At 33.8% G+C, this 21,742-nt stretch overlaps 1 protein-coding gene across 1 annotated transcript in view; it reads left to right on the top strand.

Moving 5' to 3' along the window:
• LOC130446550 (uncharacterized) overlaps window positions 1-21,742 on the top strand; it is a 181,230-nt gene that overhangs the window by 80,093 nt on the left and 79,395 nt on the right. Inside the window, exon 6 of the mRNA XM_056782881.1 lies at window positions 21,374-21,560. Within this exon, the coding sequence (XP_056638859.1) occupies window positions 21,374-21,560 (187 nt within the window). The remainder of the gene's footprint in view (window positions 1-21,373; window positions 21,561-21,742) is intronic.

Below are 21,742 nucleotides of genomic sequence, written 5' to 3'. Positions count from 1 at the left end.
TGCAAAACTTGTGTATAAAATATTTATTCTGATAGCAAGACCGACGCACGAGTAAAACTGAACTGCAGTCCCAAAATGTTAGTAAACGACTACTGAGATGTTGAATCGTATTAGAGCATAGTGCGCATTGCTTTAATTCGTAATTGTTATTTAAAAAGACCGGGAGGTGTTATATTATCTTTTGAGGTTATTGTTTAAACAACGAAAAGCCATAAATATGCACTTTTTACAAACAATCAATTTTTTTCATATTCTTTACAATATTTCGAATAAAAAAAGTCTGTACACTCACTACCGTATCTCCAACCCATTGATTGTTATGAATATATCAAAATTGAAAATCGTCCAAAATCCTAATTTTCTTGAATTAAAAAATTCCAAATGCTACAATTTTTCATTTTTTACAGAATATTTCAGCAAAATAACCACAAATGTCAAAACAGATAATTTCTTTTTGCAGTATAGAAATGGAAAACACAAAACCCAAGCTGTAGGTATCAAAACCTTTTCAAAAATTCCCTCGCTTATTGCTTATTTGAATTTACCTAATCCAAAAAACTATACTGGGCATACATTTCGACACTCTTCGACGTCTGTATTAGTGGATTTCGGTGGTGATATAATTCAACTAAAGAAGCACGGTGGGTGGAAATCCAACACAGTTGCGGAGGGTAACGTATACGACTCAATAAAAAACAAAACAGATTCCGTGAAAACAGTGAAAATTTTAACGGGAACAACTAATTCGACTTCTAGCAACATTGTAAATGTTCATGATCCTACCAACAATCCAATAAGTACTAATACAACTATAGACAATGTTATTTCTTAAAACTCGTTAAATGTTACCAATTTAACTACCAACTTTCTCAATTCAAACTAATAATGCTCACAGTTGTACTTTATTACTATTACAAAATAAAAATTGATAAAAGATTTGTCAAATTTTTTTAAGTCTGTGGACCTAAAAAAACTCCTGAGTAAAGGCGCTCACCAAAGAAGACTTCCAGCACTACTTAGATCAATGGAAAAAACGTATCGAAATTTGTGGGGCGAGGGAAGGGGAGTATATTTAAGGGGAGCATTCGAATATAGAATAATTTTTATGATAAAACCCTTTTTCGTGACAAGTCTCGTTATTTAATAGCCAGACCTCGTATAGGCAAAATAGATTTTCAAGTCGCCCAATACCTAATGAGAGATGTTCGCAGAAAATTACGCCCAGTTTAGTAGCACAGGCCTCTCCATTTATTTTAAATTATTAACTTTGTTTGTTACTGAGCCATTTAATATGGCAACTAAAAGAAGTTTCATTGAAGCTAGATATTATTATAAAAATAAATGATTAAATATTTTGTGCCAAAACTTTTGGGACATACATTATAACTATTGTAGATTGGCATTGGATTCTCTTCTGTGACCACTCTGTATACTTTGGTAATTTATACCTATAAACGTTATAGACAAATACCATTATTAACCTTGAACGATTCAATAAAGCTGATTCATCCCGATAATCTTTTTTATACAAACATCAGTCAAGTCTAGTGTGATAAGTATTTGCTTCTGTCCGCTTTCGCTTTTCTGCTTTTATTTGCGATAAAGCATCCAGCGTCTCGTGCTCTTAGATCGATTTTTCTAATAAGTTTAGTGATGTGATCCTGAAATGTTCCCTTCAAAATATAACTAATGGAGAAACTACAATTTTACATGGAAGTTTACTAAGAAATATATACCAATACTATGGATTTTACATTCCCTGTTCGTGCAAAAAGTTTCAAGAAAATTCATTGGCACACAATTTTCAGATAATAAATTGATCTTCGTTTGTTACTAATACAAATTCTTTGATAGCAATATTCTCAGAAATATTGGTTAGGTATCTCCCAAAACATTTTCGAATTTCACAGTACCGGATGGATCTACCAATTAAAACTCAAATGAAGGATTTGCTCAGCTTGATCTTTTTACCTTTGCTGCAAGACTTTGGCGCTTTAGGGTTAGAGAGCTCAGATCAGAAATAGTTCACCCAAAGAGCTGCAAGTCCATTGAGAGACATCAGTGAAACAATTAGTTGTTGTTTAGTAAATTCGACAAAAATTTCGATTCTTATCAAGTTCAAATTTTAATTTATATTTTTCGCAACTCACTGAACTAGAATTCATCTAACTTAGTGAGGATAAATACTGATAGTAAACAATAATAATTTCAGCAGAGATGTTATTTCGTAAGTATGGAAGCTCTTCTCTTTTAATGCTAAATTGTCGCCTATTTCAGATTTGAATCCTCAATAATCATAATTTCCTTACATTCAAAGCTGGGTTCTCATTATTTCTCAATATTCTCTACCACTTTTAGTTCTTTCAGAAGAAAATGTATAATTTACTTTAGCTGTATAAATAGTGATAACGAATGTTTTAGTGGAGGAGGGGCAAAAGTCTTGATATGTGGAAAATACTTTGAATAAACACAATGTAGTGAGTAATAAATCCATTTTAAATTCAAAATTTCTAAAGTATAATATGAAAACAGTTGAATTATAGTTTCTCCGTTGGTTATATTTTAAAGGCCACATTTCAGGAGAACAAAGGCTGCGAAATCACTTTCAGTGTCATGTTTTAGACTGTAAAAACTCATCGAAGATGGAACTGCCACGTTGCCTCCTTTTCCAGTTTTTTCGGGTCTAGAAAAGGCACATTTCTGACATTTTCAGATCTCAGTGAAAATTCAGACGTTTCCGGCCAAATTTGTCTTACATAGTAATCATTCACAGCAATATTATGCCACTTGTTGTAGTTGTAGTTTGCAACTAGTGCAGATGATTTGAAATTTTTATCAAGTAATGATTAATTAGTACTCATGAATTTGTAAACAGAAAAAAATAAAGAGGAGAATGCTTGATATTAATTTCAGTATTGAACCATCCATATCAGTGCAGACGTACAACGAATTTTCCATATTGTAAAATGTGAAAAACGCGGCAATCAGTGTTCAGGTCCCATGAAGGGCTTGTCTGCTTTCTATTTAGCGAGTTTATTATCTATTTCATTTACGTTCCCTCCTGTGTGTCTCGGAATCCATTGTAGGGTAATTTGCTTGACTATCGGACAGAACGATGATCTCTTGTTTGCGATAGCTCCTCTATAGATTGTACACATTTTTGGGCCCAAGATTTCATGGCCCTGGTTGCACTTAAGCAAATCAGTTTTTGTACCTTCTCACAATTGTGTCACTCTGCCAGTCCCCGGAGCACTTTGCTCTGTTAAAGAGGTTTCGTGTTTCGGTTGACATTGATCCAGCCTAAAATACATTTATTATGTTGTTCATAATTACCTGTATAAATAAATTTACATATAACCTAATCATTTTTGTTACAAATTGTCAGGACGACTAATTTATGTTTAGCGGACGACTAGATACTTGTATAGTCAAGTAACCCGATGAAGTTTACTGAATGATCAAGGTTGTTGTTGTATTTCGGATTGCAGGAGCTTGTCGAATTTATAAAATCAGCTAGGTAACATAAGGTGATATTAAAGATTCGAGAGTGTTAGTACTGTTGAAAAGAACAAAGAATGATGTGACAGGAAAATGTACATAGCTCTTCGTTCAACAGCAACAAGGATCGCCGTCTGTTCCTCCTGTTTTATGTATATCACAATATAAAATGTATCAGGTTGTGGCTGAGAGCCAGTTTAATGAGGTTGCAGAAACCGTATCTAATTCTCTTAAACTTAACATTGCTAACTGATATACATGTTATTTATTTCGAAGAACGTCTGCTACACTTTTAGTTGAATCTGGGGGAGACTTTGTGACACTAAAGAAATATGGCAGTTAAATATCATCAACGTTCACTGGAGGGTATCTTGATGAATCAATAGCATACAGGACAGAAATAGATAATAAAGCGTTTGGAACGTGTGGTATTGCTTCAATAAAACCTATTCGTGACCAAGTACATCAACGGGGGTTGTGATGACAGGAAGAAATAAAATTTCAACACAAGAACATACGACTGTTGTATAGTTTAAGGAAGGAAGGAAGGAAGGAAGGAAGGTATCATTCATGTAATGCACATTTAATAATTGTTTTTTATATAAAGGAAATGTAACTTAATTGTACAATACGAGTGCCGTTTTTTTTCAACCTCCCATTGGCTATAAATAAAAGACAAGCTTATATAAAACAATTATTTCATTACCAAAAGATTGGTAAACTTACGGTCATATTTCGACATATTCATCGAGGATATTGAGACATTTGTCATATCTGTGAACAAGCTTTTCACTACCCTCTTCAAAGAAAGTTGCCGCCGATGTAGCGTAACCATTCAGTAACAATAGAGTACAAAACAGACCTTGAAACTCCTGGAAATTTTGTAGACAAAGCAGTAATGGTGAATCTGCGATTTTATTTAACCATACTGTCCACTCGTTGAACCAGTTCATCTGAAACGCATTATTTGTGTCCTTGGATCCCTTCATCATGCACATCATTACGTCCATTTTTAAACTTTCGACACCATTCACGCACAACACCATCACTCTTGAAGTTCTGCCCATACATACGACTCATTCTCCGATGGATTTTTGCAGCACTATAGCCTTCAGCCTGTAGAAAACGAATCACTCTTTACAATCAAACTTGGCGGGAGCATCAATTATGGTGGACATGTTTACGTGGCTGTAGCACTACGCCAACTGACGCCTGAATGTCAACAATTGCGGAGTGTGTTATGGAAGAGCTTAGCAGTCGCCTACAGCGCATGCCCGTTGTCTTTTCCCGCGTAGTGTCTGCACGGAGCGATTGAAGGTTGAAAAAAAAACGGTCCTCGTATATTCTAAAATTATATGTATATATGTGCTTATACAATATCCTGGCAAAAAGTACTATAATCCTGAATATTTATTGAAGAAATCGAATAAAGAAATATGAATCGAACTCTGTATGATTAAACAGAAGATTTTATAGTTTTTAGATACTCTGAGATTGCCAACACCTCTTAAGTACGAGTATATTGGTATGGATAACCAATTAGTTAAACTTAAATATCTATTTTGTTGTAAATAAAACTTTTTTGAACTTATTTGGAAATCCAATCCTATAAATAAATTATCGGCTATGGATGACTAATTTATGCAAATATGCAATGAATATTTCACTGTCATTAGCTGATTTGTCGTCTATTTTTGGATCTTTACAATTTTTAATACATATACATACTTGAATTAAACCTTTAAACAGGGGTGTTTATAAAACTGTTTGTAAGCCGTATGCTGCTCCCGTGCCCATATGATGCGGCTCTCGGTTTTGCAACCCATGTACTAGACTTGGTAGTGTTGTACACTTTATTGTAATGCCTGCACTGTATGCCTGCACATACATCGTAGACAGTAGATGCCAGCCAGTTTAAACTGGTATGACAGTCACGTTTAATTAACTTTTTGAGATTGTGATTGAGATTTTTGGTAATGTCGTCAAAGAAACGTCAATATGAAGAGAATTTGTGTTTGTTTAGACCAGCAATATTAAACTATTCAAGTTGCTCTTAGTTGGTAAAAGCCAAATTGAAATTCACAGACAGGGCACGGTTGTATCAGCCGTTTACAGAAGAAATGGATCTAGATTCGTAGATAACTCACAACTTGCATTGTTGAAGTAGGTTTGTGATGAACATAAGAAACATCTAGTTAGACTACAAGAAAACTACTTGTAGTTGTATGATTGAATTAACCTTAGATTATGTATCAGAATATACAGTTTTGCTACAGACAGTGCTCATTCATGACAGAAAATAAGCCCTTCTTCTGCTTTTGTATGTTGATAATCTCTTATAGCTTTTCTGAAAAATGCATTCCTCATCTTCTTTGATAAAATTCGCCTTGAGAGCTATTTTGAACTTTTCGGCTCCCAACGACAAGGCTAGTGGCCAACCCTGCTTTGTAACGAACTAAGTGAATACTAATAACTGAACTAAATTCCTTCTCTACATTGTTGCTGTTCTACTCAAAAATAATGATTGTTGCGAAATTTCCACAGTTGGTATTTATTCTTCAAAACTCTGAGAACTTAATTAAGAGTAGTATTTGTGGAAGGCGTGCTTTGTAGTTTGTAATCGTTTTTTATACATTTATTTTTTAATACGTTTCATATTTTTCTTATATATTTAGTTTTAATGAACTATTTCCCTTATTGTGTTTTAGGTTTTCATAAGAATATTAGTAATACTACGAGAGCGGCTCAAATATGATCGAAACAAACGCTGTGGATGGCGCGCCTGTATATTTTAACGGTCGTGGCCAGATAATGTCTTAGCTGGATTCCTTATTAAGAGTGTCGAATAGTTTTCGTCGTCAACGCACGTTTCACGGTCATGAATGAACGTCAAATGCCAACCACCGTTGCTCAATGTATCATTTTTTGGTGTAGAAGGCATTAAAAAAACGGAATTTCTCCAATTCTGTATTCAAATGGGCCAAATTATTCTAAAATTACTACGAGAGTGAACCGCATGATATTCGACCCCGAACCATCAACATTTACATCGTACTAATAACTCTTTTTGGAGGATAATTATTTAGAAAAATTTTTTTCTGACCTCAGCATTAGTATTGGTGGTATAGAACCATCCAACCACACCTTCAATTTGCTCTCAAACTGTTGAACAAAAATTCATGTGGTTGGAAATTTCTCATCGCTTGCTGACGCAATATGAGGTGGGGGTGGACGGTTTTTTAACGAGAATCTTAATCACAGATGAAGCATGGGTACACTATTACACTCGCAAGGTGTTATCTAAAAAGTGGAGGAAAAAAGAGGAAGGGTCGCTAGACTAAGCGAAGACAACCAGGTCCGCGGGTAAGATCATATTCTGGAACCAACGGGTAGTTTCCAGCGCGAAGTGTGATTCTTCTCCAGGATAACGCGCGTCTTGCGCTCGATACAAGGTGAAAACAGGAGTGAGAGATACTAGAATATCCTTCCTACAATCCAGACTTATCACCCTGCGACTACCTCATGTTTGGACTATTGAAGAAGCCCTCGGTGGTAAAAATTTTAATACCGACAATGAGGTAGAGAAAAGCTTTCGGAGAGGAGACAAAACTATTTCACTAGTGAGGGAAATTCCCCAGAAAAACTGTGAATTTTTGTACGTATTTTTGATATTACTTGAATCTGTCTTTGCCTCGGTCATATTTGAACCGCCCTCATACTTCTGGTACGAATATATTCTTTGTCATTTATATTGTGTGTCATTTGGTTACCAATGGAGTTTGAAAAATTTATCACAGTAAACCATTGACACAGGAAATTGAGTATTAACTTACCAGGTGGCTCTCGAAATTTGAAACATTATAATTTTAAAAGTAAGAGACATATGTTACTTGTAATATGTTGTCTAACTTTTCACATTATCAAATTTTTCTGAAAAAACACACAATTACACCACTTAATAGGCGATTTCATAACCGTCTTCAAAGACTGAAGGTAAAATAGTATGGAATTCCATTTTGAGCTTATACCTATGTGTTAACCTTCACTGAAAAACAACTTCAGATGAAAAATCAAATAAAAGCCGCACCGAAATTACAGATAAAACTGAAGAATAATGAAGATAAAAAATAACGTGAAATAAAAATACACTTCGAACTCTGAAAGATGAGGGAATTTATATCGCACCTAATTTATCAATAAAAGAACTGAAAATTAGAAACATATTTATTGGTCAAGAAGAAAAAAATAATTGGAGAATTGTGAAAATTCTCCTCAGTAAACTAATGATAGAAAGAGTATAGTAGAAATGGAAATAAAAGGAAGCTAAGAAGGACTAAAAAACTAATAAAACAAAAAGATGTATTGAACGACTAGGACAAGACAAAACTAAATAAAACTTAAGATTGATATACGATGTTAGGTTAGTTTATTACGTAATAACTTGAGACAGCAGGGCAATTAAGTAGGGAGTGAATAAATTAACCGACTTGGTATTACTTGGAACTCACAACAACAACATTTATATATATTCCAGAAAGAATAATGACAATTTAATTGAAAATCGTTAATGGGAAGACACTGGGCATCTTTATTCGTATCATGTAACAAAGATGATTAAACCAAAAACAAATGTTATGGGATAATGTTACAGAGATCTATAAATCAATGGATAGAAAAATTATTACATTGGGAGATCTGAACTGACAATTCAATCAGTTTCCATCACAATAGATGTAATAAGAAAGCATGGAGAAATAACGAGAAATAAAACCCATCCAGAATAATAAATATTCACACGACTACATGTAATGATCATATTCTTTCGTTATAAAGATATTCATACAAGGGAAATGATAAGTTGTAATGAAGAATCAGTCATAGATTATACAGAGTGTATGAAACGTCTCAATTATAAATGTTTGTGCGCAAGAGTCTTGTAATACGGTATTATGGTGGTATCTGCATTGTTATAGGATCTCTCCCTTTTCCGGAAAAATAATGAACTTTGTTATTTCAAATAGCCTATATATTTTGTGTTTTTAGAAATCCCTAAGAAATATTGATTATTTTTCATGTAATATTTTCTGTATCTAAATACCATAATTTCGTAATTACAGCAAGATTTAAAATATCTCCACCAAAGTTACAATAAATATTGTACGTTTGGATTGCTACGATTGAATAAACCTGTTCAATTTGAATATTCTGTAATCATTTATGTGCTAATACAAATCTCGTATCAGGATCTGGTGTCAGTAAGGAATATAAAATGGATAGATATGCTGATTTACCTAGACAAGTTGATTTTGTCTGTTCTGAAAAACAACTGATAATTTTACTTCGGAAAATAGAGCTGAAACCAGCAATTTTACAGAAAAAAAATTTAGGTAGCAAATATACCCCAAGAGAAATTCGCTTGAAAAAGTCAGACGCTAGAACTTCTTTCGGTAACGTCTACCCAAGTTCACATCGTATGTGAAATGATATTTGAAACGGTTTTTCTTTTTTAACTGGTACTTAAAGGAATTGAAGCTTCTAATTTATCCGCTTGAAGAAACAAATTGTTCAATATTTCAATTTCAATTTCAATATCAGCAAAAATAGGTAGTTTGCTACAGAAAGAAATTTGATTCCTTAACATTGCTCACTTTAAAGGGTTCGAATATATTCATTATTGAAATTCATTTAATAATCTATCACATCAATTCCATAATTTTAGCATTAAAATCAAAAAATTGAAAGTTTGAATTAAGTAGAGAGCAGTTAATTTTAAAATATGTAACAATCTAAGACAATTATCTGATTCTTCCATAACCTTTATAGACTCTCAAAGTAATCCATATTATACATAAGACACATCTAACAACGAACATAAACCTATTAAAAACTGTTAGAACATGCTATTTTCGGAATCGAATACAGAGCAGATATCATACGTTCTTGGATGGTTGGCATGTCCGCAGAACATGCTTCTTTTAGGATCCCTTTCAAACTTGGAAATAGAAAGAAGATCGAGGGCACCAGATCATGGGAGTACGGTTTATTCTAGAACAGATATACCACGCTATGCTGAAAATTGATTCACGCCGAATGCAGAGCAACGCAAGCGCGTTATCGTGTCGGATGCGTTGTAGCAACCATTTAAAAACTTCGTCGTAGAATAAAGCGTTCACATTTTGACCCACAGGAGCAAATTATTCCTGATGAATCGTCGTTGTCGAAAAATGCGATCAGCACTGGACTTTCAACAGCAATACTTTTGCAGGGAAGGCAGTGAAAGCCATTTGATCGACTGCAGCTTGGTATTCGGATGAAAGTGGTAGCACCAGTACACCTTGTGACTATTGTCCGCAAAAAGGATAGATCGCGATCACATCTGGTAATGAAATCAACAGTTAATTATATTCGTCTCTGGATGTCTGTGGATCGTTATGTGAAAGTGTGTGGACATAGCATATGTAGCCGTTGAGGTATCGGACCATTCACATAATTCTTAAAATTCCACCGTCTTCTGTCTTCGAAAATAGTCCAATAATATTTTTAGAAAGTGTTTTCAAGGAATTTTGAACATTATTGTTTCGCCAACTATACTTCTAGTTTTATAATTTTTGAAACTTGCTTAAAGTTTGCTTCAGTGCAGTGGGAAAAGTCAGTTTGGTACATTTATGGTTCTAGAGGCTCAGTATTTTCACTTCGGCATACAAAAATTCACTGTCGTTACAGCTGATCCTATATAATTACCATCTTTATGCAGCCCATCTGTTTCAGCATATCTGTAATCAAAGCTTTGGGGTGTTTAGGCGAATTGCGAATATCTACTTCTCCCAATTCTAGTGGACTGATCTCATTCGGATGCTTGCTTAACGTACTTTTTATCGATTTGATGATCTGGTCAAATCTGTCTTTGTCATCTTCTTTAGTGCTTCTACCTTTGTTGTTTTCAAAAACTTTCGTGATTGCTACATGAAGTACTACGTGAGTTCTTGATAAAGATTCAGATGCTCAAACACCCTATGAATAAAAAAATCGAGATAGTTGGGTAATATTAACTCTATACTTTGGAAAAGTTTCGTTTTATTTCCGCTCTCGATAAAACGGATACAAATGTTCTAGATAATTGTGATCATATCCAATATCTTTTTTGGATAATTGAAGTGGTCTAATTCTTCAAGAGTATAGTCTGAAGGAAATCTAAGACATTTCCCTGTCGCGCGATGATGCAATCTCCTATTTGCTTCAACCATTGTTATTCATCACGTTACTAATGGCGATGAGGATATTGACAAATTTTCGAATATGAAAATGTATATAATATATATATATATATATATATATATATATATATATATATATATATATATATATATATATATATATATAATAAAGTATATGAATTTTTCTAATCTTCCAATTCACTCTACTTTACATGTAAGCTTATAACGCCTTCTTATTCTTTTCTACTTTCAAATTTCTTTCTCCTTGATTTCTTCATTTTCTTCTTCATCTTTTGCATATGTCATAATGGTACCCATAGTCTAATTCTTTTAATATTGTATGTTTGGCTTCGAAGTCCTTTACTGACCTCTTTATTATGATATTAGATGCTAGCAAAAACATATAAATGTCCTAAGGAATGTTTAAGTAGAAACCCCACTAGAAAACAGATTGATATTCTCTCCGATAGCGAAGCTGCTTTGAAGGCTATTAAATGTACGTCCAAGCTAGCATGCAAATACAAACAAACAAAGTACGCCAGGTAACAAGTAAATAAACAACCTAGCCAACAATGGACAAAAATTCCATCTGTTGGACCAGAGCTCTTCTGTGGGCTCATGAAACGTCACATCAATAACGAACTGAACTTATTGCTTAAGAATAAGGTGGACTCTCTCTAAGGAAGCACGTAAATTATCTAGGAATAGTAGATATTCGTATATAACGATAGGCATGGCATAAATCGATAACTCAGATATTGTGAGCAAGTCACAGATACAGTAGAACATCTATTTTGCGAATGTTGTTCACATTTCATTGAAAGACTTAGGTACCTCAAAGGAGCACAACTACAACCTTGGGAATATCTTCTATGAATAGGTGAATAGGCTGAAGAAAAGGCAACTTTACAAACAATCTAAAATATATAGTATCATGTAGATTCTTTTTTTATTGTCCACACTTATGTCATTATCTCAGAAAGAATAATGAGCAACGATTACGTCTTTGCCTCCTGGCATTTCGGTCTTTGATTGCATCATCCAATGTTTCACTATTTGTATATTTTACACCTAAATATTTATAGTTACGACCCTGGTCCATCCTCTGTCAACTATGCAGCAACTGTTCTGCTTTAATATTCATTTATATGTAAACTGTAAAAAACGCTTTCATGGTAATAACTTCGAAATATTAGAATTTGAAACATTTTGTTAAGCTCAGCACACTCGCAATTACTATTCTATTGATGTTTCATGAACATTTAAAAAAAAATGGTTTGTGAACATAATCAAATGATAAACGTTGGCTTTAACATCATAGCTGGCTCTCAATATGATTATGATAAAAAAATCAAGGTGGAAAAATAATTACTTTACCAAGTTTATTTAGTGTTTAATATTTTTTAATGCCGATAAATAAATTTAAAACAATATTTGGTATAATAGCTCAATTTAAAAATGTCAGCTTTTTCTGTACCTGAATTTTTCGTTATCCTGATTTATCTTGAACAGCAATTATTTATGGAAATGGAAAAAAAACGTTCTTTCCATCATTTACAAAAATCTTAGCACTTAAATTTACCTTATAATCACTGAACTAAAAATAAAAAAAAAACCGAGAGGAAACCATCTTATTCCACCTCAACCTAAATGATGAATTCTTTCCATTCCATACATCATTTTATGAATAGACACAGATATTTTATTGGATTCTCATTTCCATTTCTAATTTGTTTTTCAATATAATCATGATAGCATTGCGCTTCTTTGTTCACCTTTCTAAACTTGAGTTTTTTTTGATAATTTAAGAACAATCATACCGTACCGTTTATGGTGTATAAATATCAAATAAAATGAAAATTCTTATGACGAATTGTCAGTCATCCAATTACTCATTTTGGAAGTATATTTTAACTCAGACAGGACAAATATTAAAATGTATTGAGTAGAACCTACTAAAACGTATTTAAATAGCGCCAACTTCACAGCTAGTTGAATAAATTTGATTTCGTGTGATTTTTGAAAAAAAGATTTTGAACAAATAATATTCTTCAATGACCACGAAAATGCTGAATATTTCGCCAACAGGTACGCAACCAGATTGGTTTTATATCATTTGAAATTTATATTTTACATTTCAACGAGGTAGAGTGTAAGTGGTTTTTAATGGAGTATCCCATTAAGCGGTAAATTGCAAAGACGGGAATGGAGCGATGAACATTCTTTTATTGATAATTTGTCTTCCACAGTAACGTCCAACATTCTTTGTGTGTGTATATATTGAATAGTCAGTCTCCATCGTATTGGAGAGTTATTATGTTCCTTTATTAGCAGTTCGCTGGAAAATATATCAGAAAACTTAGGAGCATATTTGGAAATACGAAGTATTACGGGACATGATGCAAAAAATTCGGTATTGAGTAGGTGACGTGGAACTAATGACTTAAAAAAATTTCTCATACGACCTTTAAAGATGCGAAATCAGAACTTATATTTAAGTATATTTTATAAAATTTTTAACAATCCATAACTTTTAGAAGATAGTAAAAATTATTATAAATATTGAAATATTGAAAATTGTTGTTATTTGTTGAAACGTAATTAAATATTTCTAATTGAAATCGATAGTGTCTAGTATCGTGTTACTTGAAATTAAAAGGAAAGGAAAAACATCTCCACACACTAACGAAGTCTACGGAGGATATTGCTTTAAACTTGGAAGAACATTTCAAGATTCTGCCTTATAGCGTCACAATAGGCTTGTTTTCACTAATAATAAATCGGATAGCTTTGATTTTCTAATGATTAACCATGATAATTAGTAAATAAAAAACAACTTTTCTACAAAATTGATGAAAGATTAATAATATTTTTAGAGAATAACATCGACAAAATGAGGCGTTAAATTACGTGACACCAATCAGAAAAGCGTGACGTCACACCTCGCGAAACGCGAAACACTATGTTGTAGCTGTCATTTTCATATGAAGTAACCAGGTTATTTCGAGTTTTCAGCAATTATTTTTGAATTAATAAAATTAGTTTTTAGTTTAATCATGAAAGACAGGTATAATTTACCACGGAATCAGGATTTAGCAAAGCAAACTGCCCAAAATTGATGCCGTTAAGCTTGACATATTTTTTGCAATGAACACCTACTTTTGTTGACCGAAAGTCCGCAGTGTTGAAACTTATATGTAAGTAATATGTGAAGAACGAACAAAGTCTTATTTAATTAGCAGTTACCAGTCAGAGACAGACACAATTGACTGTCATAAACAATCACAGCTAGTTCGCGAGGTGTGACGTCATTCAAGACACAATGACAGTCTTGGCCTTTTTCGCGGTCAATTTCAAATCCATTTCTGAAAACTCAAAATACTATTTTTCTTAATATACGTTCATTCTATCGATCATTTCGTTCCTTGTGTTTATATGGCCACCACTGTCCCAAAAATTAAATACAATGGACTCATATTCTTGGGATTATCTAAAAGCTTGGTATTTGCAACAACGCTAAACCTAAGGAACGAAATGAGGCAGAATCTTGGAATACCCTTTCAAGTTCAAAGAAAGATTCTCTGTAAACTCTGGAAGTTTGTAGAAGTATAAGTTGTCCACTTCGAACATTCATTATACTTTTTTTTCGTTTTTATTTGATAAGTTGTAGGCTAACCAATTAAATTTTTATACATCTCATCTTTTTCTTTATAGAAACACGAATTTATGTTAACTTTCTTTAGAATGTGTTCTTTATCTTCATCCAGTTAAACAAAGACTACCTTTTTGTTGAAAAATCGACTGGAAAATTAATTTTTTGTATTTTCAGATTGTACAGGTTGTCCCTGTAAAATTTACAGATTGTTAACCATTGGGCATGAGCTGCCCCTGGCCTTCAAATAGTGGCGTAAAATCATTTATTCCCTCAAACACACAACATGGACATACGTAGTCATTCATTAAAAATTCATAAGGCCCATAACTCCGAAACGGGAGGTAGTATGAGAAATTTATTTATGTCACATCATTATTTTGACGTCATCTACTCACTCCCGATTTTTTTTGCAAACATCCTGAATAATAGTCTATTTTGATGAGAATTCGTGCATTATTGTGTACCAATTTTATTTTACGTGCCTTCAGCATGCTAAGATCGTCTATAAATATTCAGAAGAGTTGTTGTTTCGGAGTGACCAGTCTCGACTTTGATCCAATAAAACATTTATGGGACACCCTGGCAATAGATATTCGATTTCGTCTACTTGGTTAGAGCAAATAGGCTGAGTTAATGAAGGGTTGAATACGATATGAACCGAATAGTATTAAATTGATGTGCAAAATTACTACTGTCGAATATTTTTCAGGTGGTTAAAAGCCTCTCTCTCCTACCAAAGCCGAAAATATAATATGACACCTTGATTGGAATCTTTTAAAGTCACTAGACGAACTGTATAGCTTTCCCAAGTATTTGAACCTTGCACATGGGAGGTCTGAGCATTCAGCTATGACGGAGTCGATAATTTCTTCCTCCTCCATGCATCAGCAGCAATCTGAATCTTCCGTGATGCCTATGATATAGAAATGTCACTTTGAATGGAATAGTTGATTGGTCAGACAGGCAAGAGGCGTAATTATGTGTACGTTTGATGGTTCTAGTTTGCAAAGCGCATTGACTTTATCCTGATTATTGTATACAACCGAGCTGGATCCTGCAACTATCGCTTACCATATAGAACCTCTTTGAGCTAGAAGATTTTAAGATTTATTCAAGTGAGAAAAACTTCCTCCGCAGAAACCTGCTCCGGTTAAGCCGTTTCTCCTGGAGCCATCCGTCTACCGTTATGTGTTCATCCAAGCTCTTGTGATTAATTATTAACTCTCTCCTCATGCCTGCGAATAGCATGATTAATTCTAAATGTGGAAGATTCAAAGGAACTTCAAGAATCCTAGCAGGGGCCGTACAATCCTGTGATGCTATATCATGATCTATTTTCTACTTTCTCTGTATAGCTCTACCATACGATAGCTTAGTATGTAAAAAGAGGATTTATCATCCAAATATATATATATATATATATATATATATATATATATATAGTGGATTATATTCGGTGGAAGGCCCCATGTACAACATGTAGTCTCTTTCATTCAAAGCTGTTTTAAGAAAGAAATATTAGGTATCACTCTCAAATACCATAAAGATATTCTTGTTGTAACTGTTTTTCTATCATCGAAGCTTATTTTTCAATTTTTATATGATGCTATTAATTCCTATGTACATTTTATGTTGTTGTTTGATTTCAAGCCAATATCTCCATAAATATCTCTTGTGCAACGTAAAAGAGGCATAGATGTGTGTTTGTGAGCTTGTGAATTTGTATCTTTCGTGTGAACTAAGAGCAGTAGGCTTATTATTGTTAGTATATCCCATCACTTTAATTGCGTTCGTTAACCGAGCGGGGTAAGGCGTTAATCTCCGGTTTCGCCGGTCGTGGGTTCAAATCACGTTCACGCTGTAAAAAAATTATTTTCCGGGCAATTTTCTTAGAACAATTTATTTTTGTTCATTGAAGCAAATGTACAACCTAACCTAACCTAACACCTTAGATTTTATTAAGTTGTTCAAGAAGAATTTTATACAATAATACTGGTATTCTAAAAGCTTGTTTTTCAGTTTATTTGATATATAGTCATTTAATTAAGTGGATTACCTACTCTCTCTGTCTCGCTTTTACTATTATTTTGAAATGAATATTATGTTATTTCATAATTTTTTTTAAAGCTGAAGTAGAAACACCATAAAGTGACGTTAAGCCTCGTCTATTGCAAATATATCAATTATTTGTTGAAACATTGGTCTCTAAGCTATTGTTTTCGGATAAATCCATCTTTCGATATCGTTATTATATTCAAAACGGATGATAATGTATTCATAGGTAATTCCAATGAAAACCGAGATAACCGATAACAAGCTATATTAGTGAAATATAGACCATAATCATTTAATGCCAGGTATGCCGGATAATACGGGATAAAAACAAGATTATTTAGTAATTCCGAGGGTTAATTGACTACTGAAAGATGATTTTCATCCATCACTATTGCAATTTCCTCAATTTGTGAATAGGCATACGTAGAGAGAATTTACATTGGATTTGACCTCCGCATGGACTTTAGGTTCGAAAATTTATCGGCCATTCTACCTAATAGGGTGGATTCGAAAGATAGCTTTTATGAAACTCTGTATCGAGAAAAACTAGATACGAATATTACGACTTGTGGAAATTGGCACATAAATTTTTTTCAAGTTATTCCTACAGCTACCACTTCCCTCTGAAACCGATACTTTTTAATGAGCAATCACCTTACTTCAATCTAATGTTTTTACTGCAATATATATAAAGGTATTCTTAGGAGAGACGTGGTGAATATGCTTAACAGATTGTAAACTATTTCTCTTATAATAATCTGCCACGTTCAATTTCCAAAACCCCGCTAGGGTTCCTCTATTATTGACAAATTCCAATCGCTGTCTAGCCATATTCAAACATTGAAGTATATCAGAGATTTGATGCAGAATCCCAAAAACTTCTTTCATCAACAGGAGGCAAACGGTGGCGATATAGCACCTGCATACTACTATGAATGTACTTTACAATAATAATCTATGGATTAAACTCAAACAACAGTCGAAGAAAAGATACCTGTACAACAAATAGTGATAGACCTAACCCCATTGCACATTGCCGTAGAAAGACATACAAATGCGTCTATGATAAGGATGATCAAAGATGAACACAGGTAATGTATAATAATAAATTCTAGAGATTGGGAGGTACTGATGTCAAAGTACCCCTTTTTGAACTCCCAATAGATGATTCATAAAAACCAAGTAATATTGAGAAGAGGCTCTTTGTATTGTTGAGTGATAAAAACAGTTGAAAAACGTCATTCTCAGTCAAGAATCATCTCTAACATGATATACAAATATCTCCAAGAAAGGGATAGGTGTATATAGACAAGAAACCAATTTGACGGTCATCCTTACAAAAGGAAGTTCTAACCAGAATTTAGTTTGGATAGGAATCACCGAAGAATGTATATAGCAATTCGCTCCGATAATTAAGCACTTACAAAAGGCAATGAACTCACAAAAATAGAAGTTAGAGTTGATCGATGAGCACGCTACAGCATTTGAACAAAATTCTGTTATAACCTTAGACAATAATTGAGACAGTAAGGGATGGATAATTTATAATTGATTACCCAGTATTCTACATAGACAGAAGGAAAGTAGATGAGGGAATACATTGCACTGCAACCTCGCCTTTAGGTTGATTGTATTCCGTATCTATGCTAGCTTGAAAGAAACGAAGTTCTCACTCATTCATATTCTTTTCACGTATTCTTCCATTAGTACGATGATAACTTGGTAAACTGAATGTCTTGAGGTAGCAGTGCCCTGTAAGGACGCTAGTGAGGAGATTTGGTTTCGTTTTATTGAGATTCGAGAAACTTAGAAACAAGCAGTATTAAGGTAATAAGCTCGATAAAATGGTTAAGCCCGAAAAGAAACTTTCAGAGTACTTATTTTCTAGTTTCTTGATATTTCAAAATTTGTTTGTCATAGGAATACTTTTTTATCCCTCAGATAAGGACAATTCAAGATAATTGTGTTTTTGCCAAATCTATTGGCTTCTTCATTTCGTTTGATTCCTAAATGCCAAAAATTGTTTATTATACTTACCTATATCCATGTCAGTTTCAAATCGATGACATAGGACTTAATAGTTTCATTAACCATGAGATCAAACTGGTATATCAAATTTTGTCTGTAAGAAACTCGAACTGGAGCCAAAGATAGTGAAACATTTACCGTTAGTAATCTAGCCAGTCATTTTTGAAGTATATGCACACCTTAAATAGAATTTTTTTCAATAAGTTTTTGAACTCTGTCGAGGGTTTCCCATATGATGCTCTGATATGCTTTGACATGTCCGATACGTGGTAATTTATCTCATAATCATTACGAACATTTATCGTGTTATTTTCCAGCTAGAACCTCAGGTATAACGATCTAGACTTCTTCGCATCTTCCGCATCATTATTGATTTTCTAGTAGTTATTTTCAAGTCTCTAATAAAAGCTTATTATCTAGGTTTATGGCTACACATCATTGGTTAATCATTCTGATACTTGCCTTTAATAAATCACACAATGTGCTTCGAAGCCTATTTATAACTATTTTAACTACTATTAGTATAGCCTATACATCAAAGCTAAGCTCTGGTTGGTAATAAAGTAGGTTAAGTACTAGTAGGCTCCTTGGGTAGAAGTCATGACCCCTCTTTGAGTTGTCTCGCGAGTACCCTCAACGGATATACTATCATCATGGTCAACAGATTATTTTATGGTTCCATTCACATTTCATCGTTTCGAGTGAAAATGATGTTAGACAAATCTATCTTTATTGAAGGTAGAAAATTTCCATTTTTCAAATGTTGGATCTAATGGTACAGTAGCTCATTTCCTACAGATGGAAATGGTCGTTTCAAGAAACAGGATAGATATCTTTCTGTAGAATTGCTAAGTATATATCATCCACTCTAACTTATTTATATGGTCAAAATATACTTATTGACCATTGTAGCCGTTGTCTTCTTACCAATAACCCAATCCTTATTAATGACTGATGACTCAATATTATTTAAGGGTTCACTACTTGGAAAGTGTAATAGAAGTATTTTTTCAATGGAAAGCTTAAAAGCGGTTTTGAGCTTTTGTTCTACTAAGTAAGCTTATCATTGTATCTCTATCAATAAGTGGCTCATTTGGCTATGTTAAATAGTTGATGTACCTCTCTCAGAGGTTTTATAGCTTTCTATTTTATTAAGCAACATCTTCACGTATTCCAATTTGTAATCACAAAAAACTGGAATATTTGAGCCTCACCGATCTGTCGGACTTGTTCCTACTAGAACTATGAGCAAATGGTCCACCTTTTGGTGGAATCTATTTCAAATTGACTCTTATGTTAATTATTCTAAATATTTAAATTCAATATTTCAGAAATTGTAAGATCATATGCTGCTATAGAAAAATTTCTATAATATACGGGGATGGTCCCAGAAGTACTTGGCCCAACAAAGAATACACTTTTCCCAGCGATGTTCAATAAGTTCTATATCCTAATTATAATAAGAATCGTCAAACTCCCCAAAATAGCTACTAACTGCCGACATCACCTTTTCAATGCTGAAAAATCCTTGACCACTGAGCCATTTTTTTAAGTCTGGGAGCAGAAAATAATCCAAGGGGGCTAAATATGGCTAATAGGGTGCATGAGATGGCAACTCAAACTGTAATTCATTAATTTTAGCCATGGCAATAACGGATGTTTGAGCTGGTGCATTGTCTTGATGAAACAACCCTTTCTTCTCAACCAAATGCAGTCGTTTTTGCTCGATTCCTTCTATAAAACGTTGCAATAAGTTCACATAATACTCACCGTTGATAATTTTTCCTTTTTCGGGAATATCCCGAAAAATCGATGCCAAGACCTTGCCTGCAGACGGAACGGTGTTTGCTATCTTTGCAGCCGTTCTCCGCCTTCAATGCATTATTTTGATTGTTCTTTTGTTTTGGGTATGAAGTTATGGACCCACATTTCATCCATGGTTATGAAACGGCGCAAACAAATACTCGATGGGAACACCTTTGCTCCATAGTGAGCAAACGCCGCATCCATCTTGCTCAAGGCTTTCTCAAGTCCAAATTTGCAGTTAATATGCGATGTACCATATTTTTTTTAAATGTATACTATGTCACTAGCTCGCGCATTTTCAGTCCACGATCCTCCAGTACCGTCCTGTGGATTTTTTTCAACATTTCCGGAGAGATCACCTCATTTGGTCTTCGCAGGTCGTACTACCCCGTGTAACCTCTGCTATCTAATATTTTACTATTGATAACGAAGGGGCAGTCTCATCCTTGTTCAACTTTTGTATTAGTTGGGTTAAGGACTTACAAAGAAAAGTATTGTATCATATAACGATGATAACTTTTTTCCACGTTTACAAACTCACTGTAAACGTTCATTATTGATGGCTGCAAAACAACTACTAAACAACGTGGCGTCTTCAAAATTGAAACATATGCTGTTTTGATTGTGTACTTTCTAATACAGTGATATTTTTCAAGCAACTATCACCATCTCTAGTTCAGGCCAGTTACTTCTTGGACCATCTTTTACGTTCTCCTCTAAATACTCCCTTCGTCTTAGGAAGTTACAGCATCTGATTGAAGAAAGTCGGAATAGTCATAAGATATTAGTCAATGAATGTCTTGTCTCATTTTCATGTTGTGAATGTTCCTAATTGCAACAATATTTTTGTTAATACCGTTTAACAATTTAGAGATGATAAAGATAGCCAATGCATTTCAAATTTTTGTTCGGCATTATTTTTTACATGCTAAGCAATTAATTTGGATTAAATCATTTAATGGACTAGAACAAATAAAAATTATTATCTTTCGCTCGATTCAATCCACTTGGAGAAATTTGCGAGCACGCAGAGAATATCAATGAGAGCACTCGCTATTTTTTATGTTATAACGTTATACCATTCATTCTTTGTTTATTCAAATATTCGTTTTTCCAGTTCCAGATCATATCAGACCGAGAGTGTGTTCTCTGCCGGAGAAACCCTACAATCCCCGTCTAAATGATGACCTATATCGATTGCGAACATTCAGCATTACGAACAAGGGTGGAGTTGTGAACTGTGGGGATTCCATAATTAACAGAAGATCCAGGTCGAATACTAGTGTCAATTCTACAGCCAGCAGGTAAGTCGTTTCTAAGGGCCTTAGAAATCCAAAAATATCATAGATTGATGAACGGAAAGCTCTAGAAATAATATAATGGAATTGAAAAGCGACCGTACAGTTATATATCTTTTGTGAGCCCTTTTCTATTAAATAAACTTATTAATAATTAATCGGTTCAGTTTATTGCAAAATAAGTATGA

This window comes from Diorhabda sublineata, chromosome 7 (genome assembly GCF_026230105.1).
Source record: "Diorhabda sublineata isolate icDioSubl1.1 chromosome 7, icDioSubl1.1, whole genome shotgun sequence".
Lineage (NCBI taxonomy): Eukaryota > Metazoa > Arthropoda > Insecta > Coleoptera > Chrysomelidae > Diorhabda > Diorhabda sublineata.
The sequence above is the reverse complement of the archived record's forward strand: the minus strand, read 5'-3'. Positions and strand labels throughout refer to the sequence as shown.